This window comes from Erinaceus europaeus, chromosome X (assembly GCF_950295315.1).
Source record: "Erinaceus europaeus chromosome X, mEriEur2.1, whole genome shotgun sequence".
Taxonomy (NCBI): Eukaryota; Metazoa; Chordata; class Mammalia; order Eulipotyphla; family Erinaceidae; genus Erinaceus; species Erinaceus europaeus.
Window position 1 is genome coordinate 89,831,949 of NC_080185.1, and position 9,591 is coordinate 89,841,539.

At 48.6% G+C, this 9,591-nt stretch overlaps 1 protein-coding gene across 1 annotated transcript; it reads right to left on the reverse strand.

The window, feature by feature from the left end:
• Positions 1-4,398: 4,398 nt before the first annotated feature.
• RBM3 (RNA binding motif protein 3) lies at positions 4,399-9,272 on the reverse strand. The gene is made up of 7 exons (XM_007529389.3): positions 9,115-9,272; positions 8,353-8,472; positions 8,085-8,191; positions 7,336-7,441; positions 7,139-7,232; positions 5,284-5,369; positions 4,399-4,951 (listed from the first exon to the last, which is right to left on the reverse strand). Exons 1-6 carry the CDS (start codon positions 9,263-9,265, stop codon positions 5,309-5,311), a joined length of 639 nt encoding a protein of 212 aa, XP_007529451.2. The 5' UTR covers positions 9,266-9,272; the 3' UTR covers positions 4,399-4,951; positions 5,284-5,308.
• Between the last annotated feature and the right edge of the window lie 319 nt (positions 9,273-9,591).

Consider the following 9,591-nt stretch of genomic DNA (forward strand, 5'->3'; position numbering starts at 1 on the left):
GGACCTCAGGAAATGAGACAGCCTCCTTGGTGGATAAGGACATGAGAAACGGGGTCAACACTTCTACCAGAGAACTGCTCAGCTCTGGCTTGTGGTGGTGCGGAGGATTGAACCTGGGACTTCGGAGCCTCGGGCAATAAAGGACTCTTTAATCATTTTTTTTTAAAAAATAACTTATTCATAAGACAGGAAAGAACCAGACATCACTCTGGTACACATGCCACCAGGGATTAAACTCTCGAACTCCTGCTTGAGTCCACTGCTTTATCCACTGTGCCACCTCCTGGACCAGTCTTTTTTCAGAAATTATTTTTCTGGGATCTACATTTAAAAAAATATTATTGGATAGAGGCAAATTGAGAGGGGAAGAGGAGATAGAGAGGGAAACAGACACCTGCAGCCCTGCTTCACCACTCATGGAGCTTTTCCTCTGAAGGTGGGGAACAGGGGCTTGAACCTGGGTCCTTGAGCACTGTAATGTGCGCTCAGCCAAGTGTGCCACCACCTGGCCCCTCTTTAATCATTTTTAAAATTATTAGAAATTGAGATGACTAGAGGGCTCTGTCAGGACCCAGAGAGAAAAGGGGGGGGGTATAAGGAAAGACATTTGGAAGTAGTATGAGCTGTAGCCCTGATTTAGGAAGAGAAGGCAGAACCACAGGGGAAAAAACAAGGGGGGGCGCTAAGAAGTATAGTTATAGAAATAGCCAACCGGTATCTGTAATCTTGGGAGAACTACTGTAGTTTCCAATGGAGGAAATGGGGTCACATAACTCAGTGGTGGCAATAGTGCAGAATTATACCCATTATTTTTGTGTATATATAAAAAAGAATATATATATACATATATATATACACATATATATATACACATACACACACACACACACACATACATATAGAAACTGAGGAGGAAACAGGGCTACAACTGTAGCAATGATTATGAAACTTTATTCCCAGGGCTTCAGCCCAGGTTCTTGTGCATGGTATTGTCAAGCCCCAAGGTTCTAGGAGATTCAGAATACTGGCAATCAAACGCAGTACCTCATACTTTTTTTTTATTTAAGATTTTATTTATTGATGAGAAAGATAGGAGAGAAAGAATCAGACATCACTCTAGTACATGTACTGCTGTGGCTTGAACTCAGGACCTCACGCTTGAGAGTCAAGTGCTTTAACCACTGCGCCACCTCCCGGACCACAGTACCTCATACTTCTAATTCATCACTCTAGCCATTTTGCTATTTTCCTATGCCACAGAGGCTCCTCGGTTTATAGCAGAGAGCAGGGTCTCTGGTGCTAGGATAAAGGATTATTTCTCTGCCCAAAGAAATCAAAGTCCTAGGGTATATAGCATAATAGTTATGCAAAGAGATTCTCATGCCTGAGGCTCCAAAGTCCCAGGTTCAATCCCCCACACCACCATAAGCCAGAGCTGAGCAGTGCTCTGGCTAAAAAAAAAAAAAAAATCGGGAGTCGGGTGGTAGTGCAGCGGGTTAAGCGCATGTGGCGCAAAGCACAAGGACCCCGGTTCGAGCCCCCGGCTCCTCACCTGCAGGGGAGTCGCTTCACAGGCGGTGAAGCAGGTCTGCAGGTGTCTGTCTTTCTCTCCCCCTGTCTTCCCCTCCTCTCTCCATTTCTCTGTCCTATCCAACATCAACGACAACAACAAGAACTACAACAATAAAAAAAAAAAAGGGCAACAAAAGGGAATAAATAAATAAATCAAAAGTCCCAAGGGTTTTTAATTAGGGAGGGTGGAAACAGTGCTGTTTTTGGAAGAAAACAGAAGCAGATCTGGAAGAGACACTTTAAAAAATTTCCAAGTGTTTATAGAACATGTTCTACCACTCTCAGAATAGAACTATGAGGAGTTATGGGGACAGAGCAGGCCAGCAGAAAATAGTTCAAAGTCAAACACTTCCCTGCTCCAGACTTGCTTGGGCAGCATGCCCCCCACCCCCTTAGGTGGAGAGTAGGGGCTTAACCCAAGGTCCTTGCACATGGCAGCATGTGTTCTCAACCAGATTATGTCACACGCAGCCTGGCCTGCCAGCTGTCTTTCTGCTCAAATGCACTCTGCAGCTCAAAGATGGTAAACTCTGCAGACATGTGTTTGCTTCTAGGTCTTAAGATCTTTTGATGTTGGATTCATACAGGTGAATGAGATTATACTGACTTTCATTCACGTCTGGAAATTTTGACTGATAATTACTGTGCCCAGAAGGGGAACATAATCACCTCCAGGTCTTTTCTTGGAGCAAACAAATCAGCAGGCTGGACTGCCACTGACGTCTAAAATCAGGTGAGAATAAGCCTGGGAGGATACCTATAACCTTTACTGAAGTCACCTGGGGGAGAGAACTTCTAAGTTTACGGTTAATAGTGGATTCTTGTTTTAGATGTGTCTTTCCCGCCCTCTCTTGTCCACCTGTCAGACAGTAATGGTGGGTCTGCCAGCTCCCACTGCTAAGCTCACTTAGGTCTAACACTGAGTGGCTCCTCCAAGCAAATACTCAACTGGCGAGGGTAGCCACCAACACCCCCTCTTACCTGGGCCTGGATCATGGCCAGGCAGGAAGTCTGAGACGCTCTTGAGTCTCCAATCCACCTGTCACAGCAAATTTGGGGTGTTCTGGGTGAGAGGGGCACATGGTAGGCTATGATACTTCGCAGTATCTCTCACAACATATGGTCCCACATTGCCTGCTCGGGCTGCTGGAACAGTCCCAGGCTTTCTCAAAAAGTTCTGGAGCTTCAAAGTGCCCGCATATTCAAACTCTGGCGAAGACCCTTTCCCAGTGAGCACACTGGTGGTGACTTGTCTCCTCACATGGAAGAGGACAGGGATGAGGAAGCAAGCTTTCTTTGAAAAATGGTACTAATGTGGTCTGGGAGGTGGTGCAGTGATGAGGCTTTGGACTTCCAAGCATGAGGTCCTGAGTTCGATCCCCGGCAGCACATGTGACAGGGTGATGTCTGGTTCTTTCTCTCTCCTCCTATCTTCTCATAAATAAATAAAATCTCTAAAAGCAAGCAAACAAACAAACCCCAGTGAAATAGCTCACTTGGATAACACATTGTTTAAAAAACAAGGAAGAAAAAGAAAAGAAAAATGGTACTAATGGCAACCCCTTTGTGACCTCATCGCTTCTGTTTCCCTTAAGAACTTCCTTCCCTAATATGATCAAGAGTGGGTGTAGGACAGAGAGGAAGATGCCATAGCATAGCTCTGGCTTACGAGGGTGCTGGGGAGGGAGCCCGAGACTCATGGGAGCCCGAGGCATGAAAGTCTTTTGTGTAACCAAATGTGCTGGGTTTCAACATATCAAATCTTGAGGGATATTCAGTCTATCACAAGGTCCCGCAGTTGAGTTTATGACCACTGAGGCCTTCCTGGGACATTGCCATGTGCTGGTAGTTGAACACTATCTGGCAAGTCGGTACACTGAGGAACTGATAGCTGCAGGTGCTAAACCAGACCAGGTCATCACAGCCACCACCACCACCACTCCACACATGTCTGGCCACTTTTCAATGGCTCCACTTAATGGACAAGGCCTTGGAGGCTGGGACATACAGCAGACATGACTTACCCAAAGGCTGGAAAACAATGAAGTTTGGATTTGAGTCATGAAATCTGAATCCAGAGTCTTGAGTTCTAAGAAGTACCTCCTCTCCCAACCGCCATCATTTCACAGGAAGCAACTATGGAAGTGTCTAGCTCCCAAGTGCTTATGCCCTTTAAATAAGCCTCGAGGGAGGTGCAGCCAGACCAGCAGCCTGATCCCCATACACACAGTGAAATAAACAATGTGACTGGGAAAGCACGTGAGGAAGTCACATTTCATGCCACCTCCACCCCATATAGGTAAACCCAAACCTTTGCATTTGAGGGCTCTATTCTTTCGGCAGCCTGTACCCAACCACTCCCCCACTTTCTAACCACCCCCAACTCTGATCACATGTTCAGTTCTTTTACTAGAGCACTGCTCACCTCTAGGCTCATGGTGGTACCAGTGTCCTGAGTGTACCAACTTGCTTCACCACTCGTGAAGCCTTCCCCCTGCAGATGGGAACCAGGGGCTTTAAACCTGCATCCTTGAGCACGGTAATGTGAGTGGCTTAACCAGGTGTGCCACACCGCCTGGTCCTGTAAGTTCTGATCCCCAGCACCACACGTGGTGCACCTGGTTGAGTGCACAAGGACCCAGGTTCAAGCAGGGGGAAAGGTTTACAAATGGTGAGTCAGTGTTGCAGGTCTCCATCTCCCTTCCATCTCCATTTCTGGCTTTCCCTATTAACTTTTGCCACCTACCCGCCCCCTTCCTGGGATTTTAATCAACAAACTAGAAGTCGAGTAAGGGAAAAAAAAAAAAAAAACAGTATCAGTATCAATTTGTTTTCAGGTTTCAACTTTTTAATCAGTTCCTTAAAGGACATCCTACTAAGTGCTACACAAAACACAACAGAATATTTTTTCTTCCAGTATTAAAAAGAAATGACACGCAATATTTGAGGAAACTTCTATAGGCCGGGTAGTGATCTTGAGTAAAAAAACAACTCAAGTAATTATGTTCTTATGCTGACTTTTAGTTATATTTTGAAATTGTTTCCTAAGACAAGCATTGTGTACAGGTTTCAAAAAAATGTCCATAGATTCATTGTTTTGAAAAATCCTGAGCCCAACCAAACCAACAACAAAAAAACCTAGAAAAAAGAAAAAAAAACACCCAGAATCTACAAATGTCTCAATTTGTGTTTAAACAGGAAAAACATTTTAGAAAACATGTGGAGCTTTCTAGGTCTTTTAACAAGCTACCTTGGGAGCTCAATTAAAAAAGAGAAGTTGAGATACTAAAACAGTTGTCTGAGTGCAGCTCCAAAAACCTTTATAAATACAGCCATTTGGAAGGATGATCCTGGATCAGAAGTTTTATTCCTTGTGAATCTGAGAATAGTAAGAAGGGGAGGACGATCGTGATGTTGGGAATGGGCAGACTACCATGCTCACCTACCAGGTTGGATCAAGATACCAAGGGCTGGGTAAGAGGGATACCCCTTCACCACCTCCTTGCTCAGCAGGAGTAAAAGACAAAGGACAAAATTCTGGAGCACACCCCACTCCAGTCTCTCCCCCGCTGCAGACTAGCCCTGAGAGCCACTCAGGAGGGAGGGAGGGAGGGAGGGAGGGAGGCCAAGGAATGGTGTCAGGTAAGGGTGGAGGGAAGCGACAAGGCTGGTGGACAGAGAGCCTGCCCAGTGACAGCAAGCGGGTCTCACCTACATTTTAGGTGCATGTGCCTCCTCAGTTGTCGTAATTGTCTCTGTAATTTCCTCCTGAGTAGCGGTCATAACCACCCTGGTTTCTGCCAAAAGCAAACAGTGCAGTATAGAGTTAATAGGTAATCCACATATTAAATCACACCAAGCAGTTAGGTGCACAATCAACCGCAACATAGTTGAGTACACTGGCACCACCATGTACTGTACGGTGCAGCCACAGTTAGGATACGCTGTAATTCAAAGTAGCTTACTAAAGACTTACTCAGTCATCAACATGAGATTAGACCGCATGTGATGCTGGGGATCAGAACTTACAGGGCCAGGCGGTGTGTTGCACCTGGTCAAGCGCTCACATTACATTGTGCAAGGATACAGGTTCAAGGCCCCTGGCCCCCTCAGCTGCAGGGGGAAAGCTTCAAGAATGGTGAAGCAAGGCTGCAGGTGTCTCTGTCTCACTCCACCTCCCTCTCTCCTCTCTATCCAATAACAAGTAAAACTCAGGACCTCACGTTTGAGAGCCCAATGCTCTAGCCTTCAAGATCAGACAAGATCAGGCTTGCTTATTTTTATTTTATTATTCTTTTAAAGTATTTATTTATTCCCTTTTGTTGTTGGATAAGACAGAGAAATGGAGAGAGAAGGGAAAGACAGAGAGGGAAGAGAAAGACACCTGCTTCACCGCCTGTGAAGTGACTCCCCTACAGGTGGGGAACCGGGGGCTCAAACTGGGATCCTTGAGCTTTGTACCACCTGCGCTTTACCTGCTGCACTACTGCACTCCCAAGATCGGGCTTGTTATTGGTGGCATGGGCATGGACACAAGTCTAATACTCTAGTGACTAAACCACTTCCCAAAGCACTTTAGTTTTACAATGTTTCTCTGGGGCTGGGTGATGGTGTACCCAACAGAGTTTATATTGTTATAATGCACAAAGACCCAGGCTCAAGCCCCCAGTCCTACACGGGGAAAGCTTCACGAGTGTTGCTGCAGGTTGTCACTCATCTGCTCCATATCCCCCTTCCCTCTCTATTTGTCTGTCTCTATTCAATAAACAAAGGTTTCTCAGGGCCAGGACGTGGTGCACCTGGTTGAGTGAGCATTATAATGTGCAAGGACCAGGGCTGAAGCCCTTGAACCCGACCTGCAGGCTGTAAGCTTCATGAGCAGTGAAGCAGGGCTCTCCCTTCCTCTCAGTTTCTGTCTATCTCTAGCCAATAAATAAAGATAATGATGATAGTAAAAAGTGTTAAAAAAAAAAAAAAAGGAGTTGGGCAGTAGCGCAGTGGGTTATGCGCACATGGCACAAAGTGCAAGGACCAGCATAAGGATCCCGGTTCGAGCCCCCAGCTCCCCACTTGAAGGGGAGTTGCTTCACAGGCTGTGAAGCAGGTATGCAGATGTCTATCTTTCTCTCCCCCTCTCCTCTCCATTTTTCTCTGTCCTATCCAACAATGACGACATCAATAACAACAATCACTACAATAAAATAACAAGGGCAACAAAAGGAAATAAATATTTTAAAAGAAATAAAAAAATAGTATGATCGTTCTGCAAAACAGACTTCAGTGCTTGAGGCACCCAAGGTTCCCAGGTTCAACTCCTAGCACCACAAAAGGGATTAGAAGCAACAGTTCTGTGGGGACCTAAGTGCTAAGGATCAAACCTAGGGTTCCATGCCCGTGCTCAACCCACTGAGCCACCCCCCTCTCCCTGGCTGCAATAACCCCAACCATTATGTCCCATTTATCATATAGCAGCCACTGTAACACCAAGGTGTGGTATCAACACTCGGGAAGCTGAGCTCACGACAGTAACAGACCCAAAGAGGCCCTCAACCTCTTGGCTACCCACCTGCCACCGTAGTCTCTGGACCTTCCATAGCCATAGCCGTATCCTCCAGGTCTGCTGTCGTACCTGCTGCTCCCATAACCTTGGTCCCCACCACCTACAGCAGAGAAGAAAACATTTAAATGGCAGGTGTCCTGATGTTGTCGCTGAGTCAGCAGCTCTCCACCAGACCCCATGATCAAATTTACCACTACACTTACCTCTAGAGTAACTGCGACCACGTCCGTGGGCCCCAAAAGAACCCCCTCTGGTTCCTCGAGCTGACTTGCCTGCATGGTCCACACGAATCTGGCGACCATCCAGAGACTACGTGTGGGGAGACAGAAGGAGGATGGGTTGGTTCTCAGGGGCAGTGGCAAAGAAAGAGAGGGCAGGGCAGTGGGCAAAAGTGCCCCAGAAACTCTTACAGGCACCAGGTTCTGGGTGCCACGTTCCAGCACAAGCTCCTCTGACCAGAATGGCATTATCGGGAGCAATACAATCCCACACAATGACCTGAATCCACCGTGTTCCCCCTACTACTTACATCTTGACCGAACTCAGGCTGAGTCCTCCTCCCCACTCCTCTAAGCTGCCCGACTATCAGGGCTAGACAGACACCTCGCTTGGTTTGAGGCTTCAGAGTCCATCCCAGAAGACTCACGAGGTCCTCTCCGGGCCAGGCCCACAGGTATGCAGACTCTACTACCTAAGCCCAGGGCTGGTCAACCATCCACAGGTGGCTTCTCGGACTCATGCAGTACCAGTCGTCGCCTCCCAGGCAGCCCGGCTCTGTCTGCCGATGCCCTCCACCCCCTAGAACAGAAGGCAGTCACGCTCCTGTGAGTGGGCACTGCGGGGCTTGGTGGCCTCGATGCCCCTAGCAGACACAGGGGAGGGGGGGAGAAGAAAGAATACTGGAAGTAACAGATGGGAGGGCAAGGGCCCCTATGCAGGCAGGAGGCCTCACCTCTCCATTCATGGCCCTCATGGCATCTGAAGCATGCTCTGGGTTGGTGAAGGTGATGAAGCCAAAACCCCGGGATCTCTGAGTCTCTCGGTCCTTTACAACGACCACTGGGAAAGAGAGAAAAGGATAAGTCAGTGTGTCAGGTGGAGGGAGTCTGGACACTCTAACCCCCTTTCCGCTGACCCTGCAAAATTATGTCTCAGAACAAAGGCAAAGTACTATCTTCAGGCCTGGAGTCCACAAATCGACTTAAAAACTAAATTCTCACCCTCAGAGATAGGCCCGAAGCTGCTAAAGTGGTCTTCCAGAGCCTGCTCGTCGGTGTTGAAGTTGAGGCCTCCCACGAAGAGCTTCCCTTCTTCAGAGGACATGGCAGCGAATTCGAGTCCTGCGAGGGGGAAGGGTGACAGCAAACAGGAAAAAAAGGAAAAAAACAGGAATGGTGAAGGAGCAGCAAAGGTAAAGCAGAAGAAGCAGGCCAGGGATGGGAGAAGACAAGACAGGAGGAAGAAGTGAGTGGGTGATTAGAAACCAGGGAGGCAGCCGCAAAGGCTGGAACCTACGAGTTCGGATTTGCTAGGGAGCTATTTGCGGGGTGCTCTTCAGCGCATGCCCACAACCAGCCCCGCCTTCGCGGCCGTCATTTTGGACAGCAGCGCAGGCCCAGAACACCCTGGCGTTTCCTCTGCACCCCAACAAGATGGCGGAGATCACGTGGAAAAAGGGGGATTTCCCCCACCCCCCACCCCGGCACCGAGGAGGACCCGGCGTCGCGTGTTCACTGCCACCATGGAAGCCGCTCGCGCGTCCCGGCCTTCTCTGCATTGCAAGAATGTGCCGGACTTCTTCCCGAAAGAGACAAGTCTCGGCCAACCTCCAAGCCCGGGGTGCGGGCGACCCACCCAGCGAGCCCGAAGTCAACGTTTCCAAAGTCGCTATGCCATGAAACTCGTCCTCAGCTGGCTGGCGCGGCGCTCAGCAGCCAGGCGAGGAGCAGAGAACGGGGAAAAAACAAATCTACAGAGCTCACCTGCAAATGAAGAAATGAAAACGGTGCAAGATCTGCTAACGCCGAGCAGGAGCGCGAGTGGGGAAGCTGCCGCGCGGGAAGAAGCTTGATAAAGCCTACGTGCTGGCTGCGTCATGGGCGTCCCCGCACGTGCACCGACGTGCGTGTTCATTGGCTCAGGCGCCGGCGCGGGGCGAAGTGGGAGGAATCAGCGGCAGAACCTAGGGAGCAAAGCTCGCGGGGCACTTCCGGGAATGGAGGCTAGCTTTGTCTGATTGGTGCGCCGGGACATCGGCATCCTTCCACTGGCCCTGCATTCGCTGTCCCTTCTGCGCATGACTTGTAGCTCTTTCAAGCCCCCTCAACACTCTACAATTCTTTAAGGGGTCAGAGTACTTGAGTGCCGCCTCAGTTGTCTTCGTTTGGACACTCCCCCACGACAGAATTACAGTCCTCATTAACCTCTTCCACCTGCTAGTCCTCTAACTTAATATTGTC

Excerpts from the sequence above, each read along its gene's own strand:
- RBM3 (XM_007529389.3), bottom strand. The coding sequence starts at position 9,265 with ATGAACACGCACGTCGGTGCACGTGCGGGGACGCCCATGACGCAGCCA. Across the intron at positions 8,473-9,114 it reads TTTCATTTCTTCATTTGCAG|GACTCGAATTCGCTGCCATG; the intron begins GTGAGCTCTGTA and ends TCCCCCTCGCAG. Across the intron at positions 8,192-8,352 it reads CTTCGGGCCTATCTCTGAGG|TGGTCGTTGTAAAGGACCGA; the intron begins GTGAGAATTTAG and ends TCTCTTTCCCAG.